The sequence below is a fragment of the Platalea leucorodia genome, assembly GCF_965183815.1.
Source record: "Platalea leucorodia genome assembly, chromosome: 1".
Classification (NCBI taxonomy): Eukaryota; Metazoa; Chordata; class Aves; order Pelecaniformes; family Threskiornithidae; genus Platalea; species Platalea leucorodia.
Window position 1 is genome coordinate 168,997,781 of NC_138823.1, and position 21,730 is coordinate 169,019,510.

General features: G+C 59.2%; 1 protein-coding gene across 4 annotated transcripts in view; it reads left to right on the forward strand.

Moving 5' to 3' along the window:
• Positions 1-14,572, forward strand: part of AGAP3 (ArfGAP with GTPase domain, ankyrin repeat and PH domain 3) — a gene marked incomplete at both ends in the record, with an annotated part of 153,200 nt that extends 138,628 nt beyond the window's left edge. For all 4 annotated transcript variants that reach the window (XM_082310181.1, XM_082310180.1, XM_082310182.1 and 1 more), the window contains 5 exons: positions 10,481-10,635; positions 11,144-11,234; positions 11,584-11,806; positions 12,890-13,145; positions 13,442-14,572. In XM_082310181.1, the coding sequence (XP_082166307.1) occupies positions 10,481-10,635; positions 11,144-11,234; positions 11,584-11,806; positions 12,890-13,145; positions 13,442-13,669 (953 nt within the window). The remainder of the gene's footprint in view (positions 1-10,480; positions 10,636-11,143; positions 11,235-11,583; positions 11,807-12,889; positions 13,146-13,441) is intronic.
• Between the last annotated feature and the right edge of the window lie 7,158 nt (positions 14,573-21,730).

The window sequence follows — 21,730 nt, forward strand, 5'->3', positions numbered from 1 at the left end:
CACCCGCTGGGTCAGAACATCTTCCACATGGGGTATTGTGCGGTGGGTTTTCTGGCTTTTTGGTTGGCTTTTCAAAAACTTACCTTGTATTTATTTTTTATGTAATCTACTGCATTAGAAAACTGATCTGATTGCAAAATTGGGCTTCCAAAGGCTGGGCCAGTTCTGTTATCCTCACGGGTCACCCTGCATCAGCACCTCCTGGGGAGGCCAGGCTGTGCGTGCTGCGGCTCTGGAGGGGCTACGGGCAGCACCCGTGCCAGCGGCGCCATGCTCCATGTCCGCAGGAGCCGGCCACTGCTGCTGTGTGGAGGCAGCACGCGCTTAGAGGTTCACAGCTTGGTCCTGCTGTAGACAGTCCAATGTTTCAGTAGCAAACAGCTGTACACCCCGTTTTGGGGAGAGGGGGGCGTTTCTGTCTGGAAAGGGTCCTCGTACATCCCTGTGCTCAGTACAAATTGCGGAGCTGAATCACACGCTCTTTTTCAGGCAGACGATCCCCTGCCTGCCGTATGTCTGATTGGCACTGGATCTCCCTGCCTGTGGCACCCTTCTTGGGCGACTCGTTTGTCTCTGTCCTGCCCCCAGCACTAGCACTGCTCCCTAGAGCTGATGCGGCTCAGGGTGCTGCAGCGGCTCGTCACCAGGACCGGGCAGCCCAGCGTAGCTGCAGAGGAGTGACTCTGGGACTGTCTGCTTCCTAGGCACACACGCGAGCACTAGACTGGAGTCACACCCAGGTCACTGTCCTGCCTGGCAGCCTGCATTAGAGGTGGAAACTGGCAGCAAGCAAATAAGAGATAATGAGCCTCTATGTGAGGTCCCATCCTGATGCCTTAATGGTCAGCGGTTGGTTCTAGCTGTGAACCCAGGGCTGAGCATTGCCCCACATCATGGGCATGACTGATGACTTATGTCATGGACTGGTGTCCATAAGTATGTCTGATTCTTCCTTGAATCTTTTTTAGCTGCTTTTGAACAGTTACAGCAGTTTTTTTCACAGCAGGATAATCTGAGCTTTTTGCTTTCACATAGTCAACATGGTGGAAGTGTAAAAATCGCTGTGCAGACAGCAGGGCTGCCGTGCTCTGTAGTAGGGCTGCCATCCCTCGTCGTGCTCATCCCGCTATGGAGGGTGCACCATCCTTGGAGGAGTGTGGGGGACAGCCCAGCGACCGGCTGTGCTCTCCATGAGCTCACGCCGGCATGGCCGTGCTGGTGTGGAGAGCACTGCTGCTGGGACCCCGCAAGCCTCCTGCCAGGAGACCTCAGCGGCCGCGTCGGGCCAGGCACGGAGTCAGGCTCAGCTCTCCGTTGCAGCGTCTCCCAGGCACGAGCAGCAGCAGGGGAGTGCGGAGGAGCAGACGGCTTGGGCTGCGGCCAGGCTGCCTTCGGATGCGCCCAGCCCAACGCCTGCGTGTGCAGGGCACGGGTGTCTCAGGTTAGCATCCTGGGAAAGTTGGTGAGGTCTGGGGATAAATTGCCATCAGTTTATCTCATTTAGGAGGTAATCAGAGCCAGGGACGTGCGGAGCAATTGAATCTTAGTTGTTCTGAAGTATCATAAATCAAACGAGCTGTTGCTTTTTTACATGGTCGCATGTTAAAGAGAGCGCAGTGTCAGGTTGCTAGGGAGCATCAGCAAACTATGGCAAGCGTGGTATTGGGCTGCCGGGGATGTCACCAAACCGGAGAGTGTGGCTCAGGCTGTCAGGGAGCACCCACCGGCTGGCAAACGTGGTGTCAGGCTGTCAGGGGGCTTCGAGGCAGCCCTGGGGAAGAGCTCGTTACCACGGTGGGGTTGCAGCGTCAGTCTGCAGGGACCGTCAGGAAAGTCTGCTCGAGATCAAAGCCCAGCAAAGTGCTGTGGGCAGGAGCGCTCCGTCCTGCCGCAGACAAGCCCAGGGACCTCTGTCTGTCTGTGCCTGGGACCTCTGTCTCCTGTTTCGGGCAGCTGGGAGGGCCCCAGGGAGCCACCAGGCATGTCTGATGGCAGGAGCACCTTCGCGACGCTCCCTACGCCAGCATCCCCATGGCTGCCAGAGCTCCGGGGATAATGAACTTCTCATGTGCTTAAAGAGTGATGCAGGGTGCATGGCGAGAAGCTGACAGCCCCTTAATGTGCTTCTCAGTGGCGGCCAAACGACGCGGTTTTGTCTTTGTTTTTTAGTTTTAAAACCCACGGGAAATTGATGGCCAGTAAAGAGTTGTGTTGGGGCGATGTGCGTGATTAATACCAACTGTCAGGGGCTGTCGGAGGCTGATCTTGGCGAGCTGGGAGTGCAGGGCTGAGCTGCGCTTACCAGATTGCAGGGGATTCCAGCTGCTATTGCTCAGCTCCTGCCTGCCCCACGCAGCTTGTGTCACCCGTGCGCTCCCTTCCACCAAGCCTCTTAATTCAGTGCTAACAAGTCACTCCTGCTCATTACAGACCCCGCGAGCGCCCTGCTCCATCCTGGCGGGAGGAAAGCAGCCTGTGCCTGGGCATTGCCATGCCATGGCCAATCCCCTGTCTCCATCAGCTCCGCACCCTCCTTGTTCTGTGGTTCCTGGAGGGACCTTGTACATCTCTGTGTTGCCCCTCTGAGAGACTCTTGTGTGCACATCCATAACCCCGCTGGTGCGTCTTGCAGCAAGCCTCCAAATGCACCGTGAAGCCCGTGCTGTCCATGCCCTCCCCCATGCCCACGGCGTGACTCCCCCACCCCCAGTGCACGCATGCACCCCACTGGCCCTTCTGCTGCCTCCCAGCCCCACTGCGCTGTGTGCACACACTGCACCTCATATGGACCCCCCCATATACACAGAAATGACACTCCTGGTCCCTTGCAGTGACCCCCTCTGCACATCCCAGCGTGCCCTGCGGTGTCCCTCAGGAGCACCTTCTCTTCCTGACACGCAGGCTCAACTGCCTTTGCTGTCCTTCCCCACACGTGCATGCACGCGTACGTGCACGCACCCGTATGGTGCCCCACAGCATGCCCTCTGTTGTACAGTGGAGTGTGCCCATCTCTGCTGGTGTCGCTGCGCAAAGCCCTCCCCACCCCTACCCCTCCCGGCGCAGCATGGCCCCGTGGGCAGGGCAGGCAGCACGGGGGCGGTGGGAACGTGCCAGCTCAGCTTGGTGCGCTCTGGGGTCTGGGGGCACTGGGACAGAAGTCGCTGTGGGGTCTCCATAGCAATGTTCTTGCTGCGGTTCTCCTGGCAGCTTGTCACTGTGGAGGGGGCCTGTCCCTGTTGCACTAATACAGGTTAGGAATATTGGGTTTAATGATCTGCAAAATGAGGAGGCAGCGAGCTGACATTTACGAATGGTGCTGCATCCTTCTCTTCCCAGACGCCTGCTAATTTGTTGATATCCCAAACACCTCATAATGATGTGGTACAGTGGCAGCTTGCAAACAAGCATCCCGAAGCTGGGGGGCCTGCTGGCTGCCCTGCTCCCGGACACTCTGCATGGACTTGGCAGCAAGAGAGCGGAGCTGTGGGCCAGGGACTCCCCATGCCAAAGGCAGGACCAGCCCTTGGCTGCCTGCTATGCGCCCCACACGCTGGAAGTGTCCCCCCATCTCCTCCCTGTGTGACCACCCACTCGCCAGGGCATCCGGAGGCACCTCTGCTACGCCATCTCAAAGTGGGAGAAAGGATGGGAGTAGAAGGGCAGTGCAAAGGAAGAGACTGGATGTGACTGGGAGCCAGGGGAGAGCAGAGGTGAAAGGGGAGCCTTCTGCTTCAAGAGTAAGGCATGGCTCAGTGTGAGCTCTGCTTCTTGTTTTGCTGATGTTGAGTGGGATCCTACTCCTCCTTCCTGGACCTGCTGGGATGCAGGGGGAGGCGTCCCGCACCATCCTGCATGCAGGGCAGGGGCTGCATCCCTTCTGCTGAGGGAAGGAGCCAGCTGGGGAGCCAGCTGGCATGGAGGGCTCTCCATGCCTGGTGTGCTGGCGTGGAAGTGCTCCCGCCTGTCCCCTGTGCTGAGCTCCCTCCTGTCCAGCCCGACGGGGTGGGAAGTGCTGCCCTGTGTCTTGAGGGCTGATGTGCGGGAGCTCTATCCAGTGCCTTGTGCGGGGAGAGAATTGCAGCCCTGCATCCCGAGTGCTGGGAGGAGCACAATCCTGCCGCGCTGGGTGAGGAGCATCACACCACATCTCCCACTGTGACTACAGGGGCATTGCTCCATCTTCTGTGTCTGCCCTGCAGAGCTGCTTTGTGTCCTGATGCTGACGGATAGGGGAGTAGCATGCCCCGTATTGCTGCTTGTGCTCTGGGGGTGCTGCCCCAACCCTGTGGGGGGGGCACCTTGGGTATGTGTGCGTGATGTGGCCAGCCGGTCCCACTGCAGCTCCCTGGGGAGGCACACTGGCCTGGGGTTTCATCCCACACGCCAGGGAGAAGCAGGGTGTCCGTGGGGAAGGAGGTGGGAAGTGCCACTCCCTTGACTCCACGTCGAGGTCCCTGCAGTGGGGTCTCTGGGCTGGGCTCTTCTGCATTGCTGCAGTGTGTAGTCTGAGCCTCCGCAGAGCAGGACAGATCCCTGCGCCCAGCCGTGTGCTGAAGCTGAAGTGTTTTTAGCCACCCAGATGTACCACTTCTGCTCAAAGCTGTGCTTCCTCCCATTGAGAGCAGAGAGAAGGGCCTTGGCATGAGCTGTAAGGGCGACACTCCTGGGACGCCACTGCTTCCCTTTCTCCCCGTGCTGCTTCTCTTCCCCAACATCCCTGCTGCTTCCACAGGTGACAGTGACAGATCCCCCGGTCTGCTGGGCATCGGAGCTCTAGGGCTCCTTTGGGCAGCAGAGCTCTGTCCCACCCTGGCTTCTTGGTGGGGCTCTTCCCTTACCCTCTTCCTTTCACTTTGTGCAGGTTCCTGGCAGGGCATGCAGGTTGCCTCCGTTTCCCCATTTCTTCCCAGTCCTGTGGTGCTCATTTGCTGACCCTGAGGAGATGCTTCCTCCTAAGGCTGGCTTGTTGGCGGTGGGGGCTGCTGGCTTTCCCCCTCTCTAGCACAGGCTGGTGAAGGGTAACTCCATGAGCGCTGATCACCTCGCTGCAGTTGCTACAAAAGTCCTCAAGCCCTCTCAGCTTGGTGACTCAGTTGCTGGTCGGGTCTGAGAGCCGCATGGCTCTGCCCCGTCCTGGCCACTGTGCGGTGCCCTCCCTAATTTTGCTCTCATTTGGAGCACTCATTGCTGGGCGGCATTGGAGCTGGGTCATGGGGTTAACGCCCATTAGTAGAGCCGGCTCGCACCGAACTCTGCTCAGCAACTCTTCACGGAGCTCAGTCTTTAAAACATCATCAAAAAATCATCAAGAGAGGGAGAGACAAGCTCATTCATTTCCACTGCCCACTAATTCTAATGGAGCTGGCGTAATGGACTCCCACCAGCACGCCTGCAGGCAGCCGCAGGGCCAGGGAGACAGAGTCTGCCTTCTGGCCCTGGGATAGCCCCTCTACCCTGAGGCTGCTGGAGAGGGCTCCCCAGTCCTGTAGGAGCAGCTTCCTCTGGGACCTTAGCCCTGTCGAATCTGAACAGGCAAGATCTGGGGCTCTTCTGGCCACAGTGGCCACTGGGAAGGAGCCCGTGCCCCGTGCACAGCAGGGAAGGGCATTCTGCCAACTCTGTGTCAACCGAGGTAGTCCGAATCCTTCTGCCTGTTTCATCTGGCCAGAAATGCCCCTGCCACATCAGAAATCCGTGCCTCTCCCCAGAAAAATCTGAGAAGGCCCCATACTTTCCCTAAAGCTATGACTTGAGTCTGATTCAACTTGTACGGGCCCCCCAGGGAGCTCAGGAACTCATCCCAAACCATTCAACAAACTGAGTCTGCACACCGTTTGAAGCTGTTCTGAGTCCTCGAGTCCCTTCCCAGGTCTGCCAAACCCTATGTGCGTATCCAAGGGTGTGATCCCGCAGCTCCCCGCTTTCCTGCCACAGCCATGCCACACTCAAGCCTCCAAAGAGGTCTGGCCCTGCAGTGCCGTCCTGTGTTGCTGCAAGGAAGGAGAGGTAGTGATTTTGCTTGCAAAAGAAGCCTTAGTGTGGAAGAAAAGCTGTCGTCCTTTGTTAGCTCTTCCCAGGCTCTGCTGAGAGCAACAGGCCCTTTGTTCGGAGTAAAGCTGGAATCCGTGAGGCACAAAGGAGGAAGGGGAATGGAGGTCCTGCAGCTTGCGAAGCCGATGCTGGGGCTTTGGTCTGACTGGGACTGCTGCCAGGGCTGGGACCGGGCAGCTCCAGGGCTCCGGGATGCCCCTGAGCTGTGGTGGTAGGAAAGTCTGTCCGAGTGGGGTTGGAGCCCCAGAAATCTCTCTGTTTGCCCATGGTCGGGTGTGGGCAGGCCAGCAGGGACCCCAGCAGCAGGGAGCCGCCTGCCCCTCCTCCGTGAGCATCCTGAGCAGAGGACTGGGAGACACACGGCACCCCCGCCCCAGCGCAGCGCCTGAGGCAGAGGGGCCGTGCCTCAGAGGAGCAGCAGCGAGCCCCACATGGGAGCCTTGGGGCAGGCAGGCACGGCAGGGCGGGCGTTTGCTGTCTCATCTCTGCTGGGAAGCGTATTGACACAGGAGGGCTTGGACTGGGATTTCTGCCTGCGTGTTTGGTGGGGTGGTACTGAGCAAGCGAGAGAAAGGAACAGGGATGATGGAGTCATGTCAGCCTGTGGCAGGAATCCTCACCATGTCCCGGGGACTGTACCGATCTGCTTGCTGCTGTTTCAGTGGCAGCAGAAGCAGCAGGGAGCACCTGAAGTGCATCCAGTACTTCCCAGGTCCAAGCGATTGGCCTGGGCTCTGCAACACACTGACAGCAGCCGCAGGTGGCTCAGACCAAGGATGGGAGAGATGTAAGGAGAATCGGGCCCATTCTGATAAATCGGGGAGCCGCAGGAGTAGCTGTGTTGGTCGCTGCTCCAATAGTGGGGCCCGATCTGAGATCTGGGAACTGCAAACACTCCCTCAAGCGCCTGGGCAGCCACTCGTTCCTTCCTGGCTATCAGTGTGTCACCCTGGGCAGCAATCGATCCTGCAGCTGTCAGGGGCCTGATCCTTGCTCTCTTGTAGCCTCCTGCAGAGGTAGAAGGAACTGTCTCTAAGAACAACTGGAGCGCTCAAGTCCCTGGATGCAGATCCCAGTCACAGGTTGGGACAGCGGAAGAGATGGGAGCAGCTGCTGGCTCATGAGTGGGCTGGAGCTGAGCAGGGGCTGGGAAGATCCAGCTGAGCGCAGTGGCAGTAGGCTCCTGTATTGCCTGACTGCTGGCTGCCATCAGTGGTTGGGTGCTCCCTGCCCGTGTCCATGGTGTGGCAGCGCTCACAAAGAGGATGGTGCTAGCTAGCCAAGGAGGCAGTGGCTATTAGCCTGGCTGTTGTCTGGTTATTTCTTCTCCCCAGTATTCAGAAGTTACCAGGTGTATGTTCTCCAAGATTCTTGTTTTTGAGCTGGCATTTGGTGTCCTTGGAGCCTCCACAGCAAACGTCCTTAGGGTAGGAGGCACGTTGCCTGCAGGGAGCTCCCCAGAGCAGGGACTGTGGGGTCTCTTCTGTGGCTGAGAGCTGGAGGAAGGGGCAAAGTGCGGGACAAGCTTGATGTCCCGGTTAGTCACGTGCATCACAGCGAGGGGAAGAGTGCAGCAGCGTGACTGACTGCCAGCACCCTGCAGTCTTGTCCTCCTCCTGATGCCCCAGAGTTTCTCATTCCTAGCAGGAGAAAGGCAGTTGCAGACATCCTTCCCCAGAGGAAGAGTCCCAAGCTGATTCTAGAGTGAAATGAGTGAAACAGCCTCCCCTTCCTATCTGGGAAAGGCAAGCCAGTTGGCACTTCACCTGGAAAGCCCTTCATCCTGGAGTCATTCGATCCTCTCGAGGGTCTGCTGGTGTGGAGACCAAGCCTTGCATTCCTGCACCAGCCCATGTCATCAGCGCTGATAATCTCCAAGCCCCCATGGCTGCTGCTGGGATCTATGCAGGACGCACCACGGAGTGCTCTCAGCAATGGCAAAGGGCAGGCATCTTTCCAACCAGCTGTCACTCACACTTTTAGCCCCCCATGAAATGCAAGATCCTGAGCCTGCTGTGTGAGTAGTATGACACTCTCCACCATGGCACAGGAGCAGGAGCGTCATTTTACCCTCAGGTTTTTCTGGGGTAGGCAGCTGTGCGTGATGGAAAGAGAGAGAAAGTTGGGTGCTGTGCCCGGTACTTGTCAATGCAGGTGGTGGTGCCTCCGAAGGAAGCAAGAGCCTGGAAAGAGCACTTGCAAGAGAGGAAGGGCTGTGCTCTCCCGCCACCCCCAGCAGAGCTGTCTTTCCTCAAGGAGACTTCCCCTGGCTGCACCCATTTTCTGAGAGTGTTTGTGGACAGAGCCTTGCTCAGCCGGTGCCAGGTGGCCCAGCAGCAGCTGAGGTTGGCCGTGCCCTTGGTGGGACCTGGCTGGTGGCCTCTGCACCCGTTCATTAGCTCTGCTGGGGTGCTGCGGGCTGCAGCAGGTTCCTCAATCATTGCCCTCCTGCTGCTTCCCTCCGCAGTAAGAGACTCCTCTGGCCGCAGCTTTTGGGGGGGAGTCGGGCAGAGGAGAGGATCTCCTCCAGACCCCCTCCGCTCACCTCCCCACGTCTGCCGCGGCAGGCACAGACCCTGCCAGGCTGGAGGCCAGCACAGCTCTGCCTTGCTGTGGACCAGGCTGGGCCCCTCGGCCTCCTTGCTGTCTCTGGAGCTGTGCAGTTGACTCCCTGCTTTTAATAGAGAGCTGGGAAGGCACATTATGGAGATGAGGGTGTTATTTGCATAACGCTAATTAGGTAATTACAAATCATTTTGCTATGAGCTGAAGCGTGTGCTGTGACATAACGTTTATTAGTCATTCCATTCAGGCCCCGCTTAGTTAAGTCATTTACTGCACTAACTACTGAAGTTGGCAATAAAAGGTAAATGCTGGTGCTTGGGTGCAAAGCTGAGACAGGGCACCCCATGTAAATCTGAGGCCTGTGCGCCCGCTCGGCGCAGCCGGTGGCATGGCCCCAGCCCCAGCAGCCCAGACTGGGAGGGTGTCACAGTAATCAAAGCAGTAGCCAGAGGGGGAGACCACATTTTAAGCCTTGCTTTTCGGCAGTGTCTTGGTTGGTTTGGGGCCACTTTCGTAGGCCCAGGGGGGCTGAGGTGCTTTCACACATTTTCACTGTCCCCCACCTCTCTGCTGCTGGCTCTGCTGCCCAGCACAGAGGTGCCTATGCTCTGACTCCCTCCCTGGAAACCCACCAGGCAGCCTGCATTTGTAGGGATGCTAACGCTTCAGTTTGTACCCAGTGCCTAAATGCCTGGTGGTCGCAGTGACCCTTGGGGCGCACCAGAACTATCTTCCCAGAAGACGGAAAGTCAGGAATTTGTCCCCATCTGTTTCACAGCCAGAGAAGTGCTTTAATATTGAGGCTGTATCTTCTGGGGTTGCTTGCGGGGCGCAGATGCCGGTGCTGTGCAGAGGAGCAGCTGAGGCACCTGAGGAGCAGGTCGCCTGGCCCTGCCCTCCGGGGCACTTTGCCCTGCACACGTCCCTGCTGCCCTCCCTGCTGCCGTCCACGTGCCTCATGGAAGCAGCTCTGCTTGGCCAGCTTCCAGGGACCCCCATGGCCACCAGCCTCCAAGGTTTGGGAGCCAGAGGCCGCCTGCCCGGCAGGGCACTGACAAGTGCCAGAGCCAAGAATGGCATCACTCTTGCCTCTTCATAGCTCCTGCCCTGGTATCTGTGACTTAGTGCTTCCCTGCAGGAGAACAGCAGCTGTGCCCTGTTGTGTGGGTCCACGGAGCACCCAGGCACTGAGGGCTTCCCGAGCGGGATCCCCACTCTGCTGTGCTCCTCAGCTGGCGATGATGGCCCTTCTCAATGCACGGGACTGTGAAGAACTGCCTTTGAGCCCAGTGCAAGGGCCTTCCTTGCATCTCCTGATTCAGTGGATAGGGCTCTGTCGCTCTAAAGCCACTCATCGGCAGGCACCAAGTGCTCTGTGGGACCTTGGAGGGTGATGGGGCTGTTCGGGGACACCAGCTCTGCGGAGGAGCTGATCCCACTGCTCCAGAGGTCAGCAGCTTTCTCCGAGGGTGGGACATGCAGGGCATGGAGACCAGGGTGCAAGCAGTTTCCAGGAGTCTGGGCCGCAGCCTGCTGGGTTTCCTGGCTCGGGATGGCTGGGGAGCGAGGCTGTGGATGTTTGTGTGTGGAAGGAAGGGCAAGCCCACGCTAGTGGAGCTGGCAGGCAGGGAGCTGTGTGAGCAGCAGGAGGGATGGGCTGGCGCAGAGCTCTGGTTCCTCCCTGCAGGCACTCTCTGCCTGCGCTTCCCTGTCCCAGCCTCCTGGGGACCACTGCTGCCAGCGATCCCGCCCGTGCGCAGGCACAGCGGTGGCCCGCAGGGATCTGTCTGTGTGCTCATGCCCTGCGAGGCGGGCAGACCCCCTCCTTCCCTGACCCATGTCATGGCATACCTTTCTTTTCCAGAACCAGATGAGCCATTTGAGTTCATTATCGTGTCCCTGACGGGCCAGACGTGGCTCTTTGAGGCCTCAACGTCAGAGGAGCGAGAGCTTTGGGTCCAGGCCATCGAGAGCCAGATCCTGGCCAGCCTGCAGGGCTGTGAGAGCAGCAAAAATAAGGTAAGCGGCCTCGGCTGAGTTCTGCTTTGTTCCCTTCTCTCTGGCGTCTGCTTTGCTGCATCTGTCCCTGTCCCAGGCTTCCCTCTCTCTCCAGGCTGGATCCCATACTGATCCCTCTGCTCCCATTCAGGGTTGAATCCTGTCCCTGGGACTGTGCCGCTTCCCACTGCGTCACCTCTCTGACCTCCCTGTTCTCTCCCCAGCCTGGCTCCGGCTCCATGGAGCTCTCTGCATCCCGCCAGGGCTGGGTCCTGTGCTGCCCACTCCCTCCCTGACAGCTCTGCCTTTTTGCTCCCCCAGCACACACCCGCCTACGAAATCGGTGTTCCCTCCGGACTCTGTTCTATGAGCCCCCACACTGGACACCCCTCCTGCAGCAGAGCCTGTGGGGTGCCCGCTGGAGTGAGGTGCTGGCGGCTCCCCGATGGGCTCTTGGGGTGGTGATGAGAGGACACATGGCAGGGCAGTTGGCCTTGAGTAAATGGGGTTCCCGTGCATTTTGTTTCAGGCTCGGCTGGGCAGCCAGAGCGATGCACAGGCCATGCAGGCCGTCCGCACCGCACGTGGGAACAGCTTCTGCGTGGACTGCGATGCACCGAGTAAGACATGCTGCACTGGGAGGTGGGGCTGCTCACCCAGGGAGGGCAGAGGAACTCCACCCCAGCCACCTCCTCTCTTACCCCAAAGGGACCTGCTCTGTGGGGCTGTCTGGTCCTCTCCTGCAGTGGACCTGTTCTTGAGGGATGGGGGCTGACCCACCTGCCACACTGGTCCACGACCCCTTACTGACCAGCCTGGGGTCCTTGCCTCTCTGTGCTGCTGGAGCACTGGGCTTGGCAGGGATCTGGTAGGCAGGTGCCTGAAAATATGGGTCTCCTGGGTCATAGGAGACAGGCTGGTGAGTTCATGCTGGTATTAACTCTTCCCCACTGACCTTGCTGCCCTCAGATCCGGACTGGGCAAGTCTGAACCTGGGCTCCCTCATGTGCATTGAGTGCTCTGGCATCCATCGCAACCTCGGCACGCACCTGTCCCGTGTGCGCTCCTTGGACCTGGATGACTGGCCTAGCGAGCTTCTCATGGTCATGACGGCCATCGGCAATGCCCTGGCCAACGCTGTCTGGGAAGGAGCGGTGGAAGGCTACCCCAAGCCCACTCCTGAGAGCAGTCGGTAAGGGAGATGGGGAACTGCAGAGGTGCTTCTTGGAGAACCACACCAGGAAGCATGAGGGCACCACAGGAGGTTGGGAGGAGCCAGCCAGGGAGGTGGGCAGGAATCCTTGAGGTACTCCAGTCTCTGGAGTCCTGCCTGCTCTTCAGACACTGGAGGCCCTCTCCCACTGTCCTGGTGGGCCAGCAGGGCTTCATGGCTGGCCGTGGCCATGCAGTGACTGGTGGAGCCGTGGCTGGCTGCAAAGCAGAAGGGGTTAACAGAGACGGCTTGGCAGCGTTGTTCAGGTCTCAAGGGTGCGTCCCTTTCAGGCCCTTGTCTGTCCCTATCGGAGCGACTCTCCTGTCACTCATCCCAACAAGAGCCCATTCTGCAGCTTATCAACGGATAAGAGCGGGTCAGGGGGCGGCAGGAGTGAGCATGCTCCACGCGGGGCATTGATGGCCGCTCGCCAGATGCAGATGGATAGAATGGCAGCAGATAGCGGCGGCACAGCACACATCGATCCACCCGGCTCCGCAGCCCCAGGCGGGATGGACGCTGCCGCAGCCTTTGTTTGCACCAGGCGAGACGGCAGCAGTGATAACGTGCCTCCCATGGCACTGGGCTGTCGTGTGCAGCAGCTAACCTTTTCTTGCCGCTGGCCATGGCCCACACACAAGCACGGGACAGAGACGGTCCCCGCACCGCCACATAATGGGCACGCAGGAGAGTGTGCAGGGGCACTCGCGTGGAGGTGCGGGTGTCCCTTTGCACGCTGACAGGTGTGGGGTCTGGGTGTGGGACACTGCTGCTGTACGTGCACGGATGTAAGCGCACAGTGTACGTAGGGAGCTATAAGGAGGCGCAGTGAGACAAGCGTGTGTCGGATGTGTGTCCAGAGCAGCGTGACAGAGCCCCAGTGACAGCCGTGTGTGCGGGGGGGGCACAGCAGGGGCTATGCAAGGTGTGCCTGTGTGTGACAAGCACGCACTGCTAACGCAGGGTGCATTCAGGGTGGCAGCACTGGTACGCATGCCCCTTTGCACATGGGGTCCAGGCAGGTTGGCTCACCTGTGACAGTGACAGTGTCCCATCCGGCAGGGAGGAGAAGGAGCGCTGGATCAGGGCCAAGTATGAGCAGAAGCTCTTCCTGGCTCCGCTGCCCCAATCGGACATCCCACTGGGGCAGCAGCTGCTGCGGGCTGTGGTAGAGGATGACCTGCGCCTCGTGGTGACGCTCCTGGCCCATGGCACCAAGGAGGAAGTGAATGAGACCTACGGGGATGGAGATGGGCGCACAGCACTGCATCTCTCCTGTGCCATGGCCAATGTAGTCTTCACGCAGCTGCTCATCTGGGTAAGGCAGGACCCCACAGCCTCCACCACGGTGCTTTTGACCCTGTCCTGGTGCTTCCCCACTGCAGCACCTCCCCAATCCCAGGTCTTGGGATACCCCTTGTCCATCCTTCGCCCAGGGGTTCCCCCACATACGCGCTCGCGCTACTCTGCCCACCTTCCCATCTCCCTCTCCCTGCCCGCCCCAGTGCCACAGAGCCCCTCTGCCTCTGCTGGTGCTCTTGCCACGCCAGCCCCGTGCCCACGGGCCTTATGGTGCCTAGGTGCCACTGACCAGCTGCTTTCTCTCCTGCACAGTACGGGGTGGACGTGAAGAGTCGGGATGCTCGGGGCCTGACCCCGCTGGCCTACGCCCGGCGAGCTGGCAGCCAGGAGTGCATCGACATCCTGCTGCAGCACGGATGCCCCAGTGACAGTGCCGTCACCACGCTGACCCCCAGCCTGCCCCGCCGCAACACCAACGCCAACAACAACGCCTGCACCGTGGTGCCAGCTGAGCTTGGCTCCAGCCCCAGCGCTGTCTAGCTCCTCACGGGCCCTCCGCTCACCACACAACCACCTTGCAGCCCTGCCAGGGGACCAGGGCCACAGGAGCGGGTCTGAGAGCAGCACAGCCGGGCCACCCGCTGTGCTCGTCCCCCACCGGGACCCCTGTTCTGGCCAGGAGGAGGCCAGAGAGCCAGCAGCCTGCTCCTCTGCGCCCGTTCCTGTGGACTCTCCCCATGCAGCTGAGGCAGGGGGCTGTGCAGACCCAGCGCTGTCAGCTTGTGGAGGGGCTCCCTCATAGTCACTAGGATGGGGGGCTCCAGTACACCCTGTTCTCGTGACTGGTACGGGGGGAGGAGAGGAAGGAAGCTTCTCTGTGCCTGCACAGCCAGTACTGGGGAGGGCAATTGCTGCACCCGCTCTCCCAAACAGTAGGGCAGTTTGGGCACTTCCCGCCTGCCCTCCCTCCCGTGTCGGCCTCGCTGTGCTCCCCTGGTGCAGTGGAGAGGTGGAGGGCAGTGGGAGGTGCATGTTTCTCCACTGCACCCCTGTGCTCCTCTCTGCTTCTGTCTGGTGCAGGGAGGGTTCCCCTCACTGGTACCACTCCCCACGTGCTGATGCAAAGGGAGCTTCTCTCCCACGCAGCCCCTGGACAAAGGTCCCTCCAGCCTCCCTGGTGACCTAGAGGGGGAAGAGGATGGTCGCCCTGGGATCCCCAGCTCTGTCTGTCTGTCTGTCGAGTCACTGTCCTTCCAGGTTCAAGCCCCAAAGCCATACACAGTGTCTCCATCAGAGCATCCCTGCTGGCTCCCGCTGCTGCCCAGGCGGGGCTGGTCTCCGGCTGAGCAAGAGGAGAAAGGAGATGAGTGTCTCCCTTTGGTTTTGGGCCAAGCCTGCAGCTGAGCGCTGGAACCCCAAGGCTTTGGACGCTGCTGTGGAATGTCTCTGTCACTTGTGTATAAAATGTACATTGGAAATATTTATATGGACACTCTGTATATACTGTTTCTTTGCCATGAGTTGCCCTGTGTGTGTTACCTGCAGCCAAGGAGATAAAGGCCAATAAAGCAACCCACCTCCTGCCAGCCCAGCTTTTCTGTGTGCTGCCTTTTGGGCCTCCAGTGCAGCCTGTCGTCTGCTTGCCCACACTGCGGGGTCTGGTGGGTTTCCCTCCCAGACTGACAAACGTTCGGCCCTTTTTCCTCCATCTCGTGAGTTGGTAACAACAGTCCTGCGCTAAACTGGGCCCCTTGGTGGACATGGCAGAGTGCTGGGATGGGGAGGGGAGATGTGTCAACCCGGGCGCTGTGGGACACTGCAGGGACACGGCCCCAGAGGGATGCGTGGCTCTGGTGGGATCAGAGACGGGCACAGCAGAGGGGTGCGCTGGGCCAGGGACATGCTGGGTCAGAAGTGCTGGGGCCAGCTGGTCCTGTGCGCAATAGAGAGAGTTTGAAGCTGGGGGAGAAGGCAGAGATGGGCAGGGAATGGTGGGCTGTCCTGGCGAGCAAGGACCCTGGGTAGTTTGCTGTGGCAAAAAGATTGCTGCAGAAGACTGGGGGCCATCTGGTCCTAAGGTCTGGACAGCCTCCCGGGCAGTGAAGGGAGCGCGGGTCTCTGCTTTACCATCCCTGACCCCACGTGCTTCCCCCAGCTTTTGGCAGAGCAAGGCCCCAGCGCTGGTGGTTCTCCACTGGCTGCACCCAAGGCCACGCCGCAAGTGATGGTTTGGGGCTCCAGCGTCCGCCCTGGCTGTGCCTGGGTCCAGGCTCGGCACTGCACTGGGGCTGGGCACAGGTCTGGGTCCCCAAGCCTGAGTGGTGGTGCTGTAAGGAAGAGAGTCGCCAAGATGCCCCGCTCTCCCCCCCGGCACCCCACCTGCCACAGGTACCCCTCAGCCGTCCCCTTCAGACCCCTGTTGCCTCCTCCCCGTGCCCCTCCCATGGCAGAGGGCTGCCACACTGGTGGCTGCAGATGGTGGCTCCAGCCCCTCATCTCCGTGCCAGCTGCGTGTGCCAGTATTGTGGAACCCGTCCCGGTTCTGGTCCTGGTCCCAGCCCTCCCTGCCTGCGCCTGTGTCTGCCCCTCATTCCACGTCCCCTCTCCTGCGCGGTGCACGTCAGCGCCCCTGCGCCGGCCCCGGCCCCGGCCCCAGCCCAGTGCTGGGTTTGGTTAATTTCCTGGCGACTGCATTAGCAGGAATGGAAGCCGAGGGACGGCAGCTCCTCTGGGGCCCATTAATCATCCCCCTCAGACAAGCTGCCTTGATTACAAGTGGCAAGAAATTCATTAGGGCTGCGGCTCTGACAACTTTTATCTGCGCGGCTGGATCTGACTCATTAGGCAGCCAAATTAAAGCCATGATGGGCCCTGATGAAATTCACTGCTTGTTTATCTTGTGCGATCTGATACATCTGCCCATACATCATCTCCCGCGCGGGATCCCGCCCGGCCCAGCCCAGGTGCCTCCCTTCCCATCCCAGCCCTGCCCTGACCCGCCGGGGCGCCCCTGGCCTGCTGCACAGCCTGGGCCCAGCTCCAGAGCCAGCCCTGGGCCAGGGTCTCCAGCCAAACCCCTCGCCTGCCCCCGCACTCTGGCTTCGGGGTCCGGGGCTGGGAGCCGTGGCCATGCCCATAGGAGCTGTGTGAGGACAGCGCTGGGGCCACGCGGCCCTGAGCAGCCCCTCCTGGGGCACGCGGTGCCTGTGGGGTGTGCAGCCCCCTCGGGGCACCCACAGACCTGGCCAGGTCCTGCTGGTGGTGGCACCACTGCCAGCGCACAGCCCTGTGGAGACAGGCCTAGTGCCCTGCTGTTGCCCACATGTTGCAAAGGGGTGCAGGGGATCCAGGGGCTGCCCCTCTGCTTGCGCCCAGAGGAAGGGAGCACCAGCACCTTCCCTGCATGCTCTGACATGGTCCTGAAGAGCCAAGACAAAAGCCCTTTTCTCCAGCTCATGAGCAGGCAAGGCCATCCTGGGCTGCTGGCACCTCAGTGGCCCTGGTTTCCTTAAGGGAGGCCACACTGCCACCACATACCAGCGTGCTGCCCCAGTGCAAGGGCCTGTGCTTGCCATGGGCAGCCTCTGGGCTGCGGCACCCTGCTCCTGTCCCCAGCAGGAAGGGGTTTGTGCTGAACAAGTGTCCCTGTTAAGAAAACCAGCATGCCCCCATCCAGCAGCGGGGCCAGGCCCAAGCAGCAGCACTCTGGTCCTGCCCCAGCCCAGCGTTGCCCCACTGTTCGAGCACATCTCAGCGCCAAGGTGGCCCGCATGGCTTCACGTGGTCCCGGGCCAGGACAGGCTGAGGCGGGAGCTTCTGTGTCCATGTTTAGGGGCAGGAGCTGCTGTGTCCATGTTCAGGCTGGTGCCAGGGAGGGCACAGGCAGACCCTCCGCTCTGCTCTGTACGCCGCAGGAGCGTGCCAGGGCAGCAGCACAGTGGGGCTGTCCCTGCGCAATGCAGCCCCCAGCGATGACCACAGCAGCTCCTTGGCAGCACCATAAGGACCCTGCCACAGCTGGCTGGTACCACTGAGCTGAATCACTGGCTGCAGCAGGGCGTGGGTGCTGCAGAACAGGAGCAATGGATGCAGGCTCATGCCATCAGCACATCCAGGGTGTGCAGCCCCAGGCTGGAAACCAGCCATGCCACGATGCTTCCCAGAGAGCCTGGGCACAGCAGACCATACCAGGACAAGCCCCATGGGGCACAACTCACAAACAAAGCCCCATGGGCCCTCTCGCAGCCCTAGCTGAGCTGGCACAGCCTCCTGGGGGGATGTGTAGGTGGGCAGCAGCCATGGCAAGGGGCAGTACCACCCAGCCCTGAGGCGGCTGGGGCCACGCACTGGGTACGCGCAGAGGTTCTTTTACAAGAGATGGCCAGAGCATAGATCATGCTGTTGCTCTGCACTTTGGTGTTTCCAATCAGCCCTGCATCTTTGAAAGAGGGGGCAGAGGTGTGACACAATGTCCCAGCTCCCTTGGCCTGTGCTTACCAAGACAGATCACCAATATGCTCCACTACAGCACCTGCACCCGATGCCCATTCATGTCTCGGTATCTGGCCTGCCTGTGGGTGCAGAAGTGCAGCACGGGTCCTCGCAAAGCCCTCTGGAGGAGGCTTCAGCCTGGCAGCTGAGGACACTGGCATGAGCTGGTAGGCTGTGCGAGGTCCAGCATAGGCAGGTGAGTGGGACCTCCTGCTTGGGAAGGGTTTCAGCAGTCCTGGCTAGCTAGGGATCATCAAGCACTGCAGTCTCGTGAAGTGCTTCGTAACTCGCCCAGCACCTGAGTGAGCAGCAGCAGAGCGGAGTGTGGCTACAGTCTCTCTCTCCTCCCAGCCCCCAGTTCCAGCATGCCCTTGACAACTTCTTTCGAGGCTTGGGTCACTGTCTTTGACAGTGAAGATGCATCCACCACGAGTTTTCACTCTCCTGCTGAGGCCATCGTGACCAGACTAGCTACTGAATCCCCTCTGCAGCTGCACCCTGAACTCTGTGTGCTGCTGTGGAGCTGGCTGTAGAGGAACTGGCGGTGGTCGGAGGCAGCTCCTGACCGTTCCCAGGTGCCAGGTCGGTGGGAAGGGAGATTGTTCCTCTCCTGCCCGTGTGCAGTCAGAGCCAATTTCTCCGCACCGGGATATAGGTTCACTGTGTTGCAGGATTCCTGCAGTGATGACACCCATGTTGCAGAGTACAGTTTGCCTAAAAGGGTGTGCTCCTTTGAGCGCTGACCCTCACACAAGGCTGTGCACCCTTGTGTCAGGGTGGGCACATGCGGTGCCAGCCGTGTCCCCAGGAGGCCAGGAGTATGGTGAGCTGCTCCCTAAAGACAACCCGCAGCAGCACACATTCCCCCGCAGGGCAGCACCGCACAGTGCAGCGTTCCTCTGCCCTGCCTCAGTCTGCTCGAACTGGGGTCAGAGGCCCCATCACAGCCCCCGCTGCACACCAGCTTTGGGAAAAAAAGCCCAGCGTGACCTCCTGGGGAACTGCTCTGTGAGCCACCAGCAGATCAGCTAAGCATCCGAGCGAATCCTGGGGAGGCTGACTAGTGAACACCAGTAGCACCAGCACCATGTTGTGGCCCAGCAGATCTTCATACAAGCCCATTGTTAGAGAAGACTATGAACCAGCTTTGTTGCACTGAAAACCTTTTCCTGAGAGGGGACCACTGAGTGAATAAACACCCTGTGGGATGCAACCACTACTCCTTTCCTAGTTCTTTAAGAACCATTTCCCAGGTAAATGAGTGGGCAGGTCTGGGTAGAGAGAATTCCCTTGTAAATGATGAAACCATCTTCATGAGGGCAAAATAAGTCTTGTATGTATGTGTGTATATATGTGTAAACACATATGTATAAACATAGTATAAATAAATGCATGTCCATGTATATACGTATCTCTATGTGTCTACAGCTGTAGCTACCTTTTACTGTGTGTGCACACGTGCACAAGTGTGTGCGCTTGGATATCCATATAAGAGTCCCTCCCCCCTGGCCCAGTTCCTACTCCAGGACACAAGACAACAAACAGAAGGTGGTGCACGGGAAATTCCAAATAGGTAAAAGGAAAACAAAATACTGGGAAGGTGGTCAGACACTGGAACAGGGGTCCAAAGAGGTGGAATCGGCATCCTTGGAGATACTTGAAATCAGCTGGACAAGTTCCTCAGCATCCTGATCTAATGGGACCAGCTTTGAGCAGGTGTTGGACCAGAGACCTCCTGAGGGCCCTTCCCATCTGCATGGCACTGTCATGCCAAGCTCTGTCTTTACTGCCCAGTTTTTCATTGTCGCTCTCCTCCCACCCATCCCAATCTAAGTGATGCAGCACCTATAGCTCCAGCTTGTGGGGCATGCTGCACCCTCTGCCCCAGCAGCTCTTCTGGTTGGGGAGGTGCTGTAGCCACTCTTTGCGGTGCAAGCAGTGCCATTCACTGTATGCACTGGTGTGTTGCAGCGCTTTGCTCAATGCTGTGCAGGAGGCATCGGATTCACTGCAATGCACAAGGTTCGCAGGGGAGCTCTGTTCTGCGCAGCACACTGAGCACTCTGCTATTCTGCAGCTCTCTCCAACACCCCTGGTGACAGCAGTGAGTCTGTCACCTCCATCAGCACCAGCCTGAGCTGCACCTCTGCAGCACTTGCAGTTAGATTGACACGACTGTTTGCGGGGTTGCATCGTGTACTGGCTCTGGGACTGAACTAACTCAACAACAAAAAAAGCCAAAACCCAAATAACTTCTAAGCAGCTGAAAGCTCCAGTTCTCCACTCCAGTCTACAGGCAGTCCATGAACAAGTGTGCAGCCAGAGCGGGGGTGCTTTGCACAGAGGTCGGGTTGGCAACGGCATGCACAGCAGGGGAGGGGGCGGTGATGGGTTAAGAACACAATAAAGTGATGCTGTCACTGGGGCAGGACATATCAAACCACAGTGTCAGCTAGAAATGCCACGTGAGAATAAGGGGGTTCTTGGACCCTAAAATAAAATTTAGCTCTTTTCAGTGTCACTGCCCCAGCCCTGGAGCTGTGGGTATTTTTCAGAGTGCTGTGCTCGTACTTGTACTTGCTTTGCTTGTACTGCTGTGCCATGCTAGGTTGCAGTGGCACAGACCCCTCATGTGGACACATTTATAGTGACAGAGCGCTGCTTATTGCTGCACAAGTACTTTATCCTGCCCCCCCCCCCCCATGCTCCCCTCAGCTGGCCCAGATGTACGTGCATCAGTTCACATGCAGGAGCTATTGCAATTACTGCAAATGGCACGTTATTCCCTTTTGCAGCCATGTAGCATAGATAAGTTACCATTCTCTACCTCAGACCAACCCAGACCCAAGGCGAGAGGTGGAAAATACCTGAGCTGTGGTTCTCAGGTGCAGGCAGCTCTGCCACTGTATGTTGAAGGGAACTGCCAGCTCCCCAGGGCAGGGCAGCGGGGTCAGCTGCTAGAGGACATTTACATCCCCTGATGCAGAGTGAATGCCAGCAAATGTTGCTACCTGAGCAGGCCAAGCCCGTGCTGGGGATGCTGTGAGCAACACCAGGGCAGGCAGTTCCTGAGGATGCTTTCTCCTTTCTAGGTTGTGGTGCAGGGGATAGAGGCAGAAACTGTCCTGCCATGGCTGCAGGAAGCCAGCTGTGCTCTGCTGCCCCAGCAGGTGCTGAGAAATCCAGGTCATGAAAGGATCCTGCAGAACTGCCTTGGGACCTGCAACAAACACCTCCACGGAAAGAAGCACCCACCTGGGACATCCAGGAGCACAGCTTTGCCCTAACGGTTGCTCTGCTCTGAGCTGTGGCTGTCCCCACACAGGCCAGCCAGAGCCAGCAGCCAGAGGGCAGGGAGAGCCACCCACCAGTGCGCTGAGGCTACAGGGCTCTGCAGGAGGAGTCGGTTGTGCAGGCTGGGCACGGGGCCCACACTCCAGATTAAGAGAATGCACCTGCCAAAGAGGGAAGGGCCATGGGGAGGGAGCACTCCCCCCCCAGCCATCATGGAGCTGGGCAGCCCTTGCTGTGGCATCAGGGAGGGCACCCAGGAAGGTGAAGTTGGCTCTGGCTGTCAGGCATGTTGCCCGCTCTTATAAGCTGTGTCTCCCAGGGACGGGTGCCAATGGCTAACTGGACCCTGTGTGACCCAAACTCCATATCAAAACTAAGAGCAATTGGTGTCCCAGCAGCACCATGTCCCACACCCTTGAAGAGAACCTTGTCCCTGTCCAGGAGCCTCTGGTGGGATTGCAATGGGTGTTGCTACTACAGCACAGATGCATGAGCACCCTTGCCCCATGGGCTAGGCTGGCTGATGTTTGTCAAACCAGCCACAGAGGCTTTCATGGCTGGACACCTAAATAGCGGTGGAATCACATGGTCCTCTGCACTGTTGGCTCAGGACTGTGCATGCAGCTGTGCCCTGTGCAAAACTGGATCTTCATCAGGTTCTAGGGTTGGGCTCAGTCATCTGAGATACTGCCTGGCTTCAGAAGCAGCATCTCATGCAATAGCTCTCAAGAGCAGACTGTTCCAGTCTGGCTGGCCTAGGTGTGAGACCCCCCTGCTCAGGAAGCCTGAAACTCCTCTCCTGCATCAGTGCAGTGA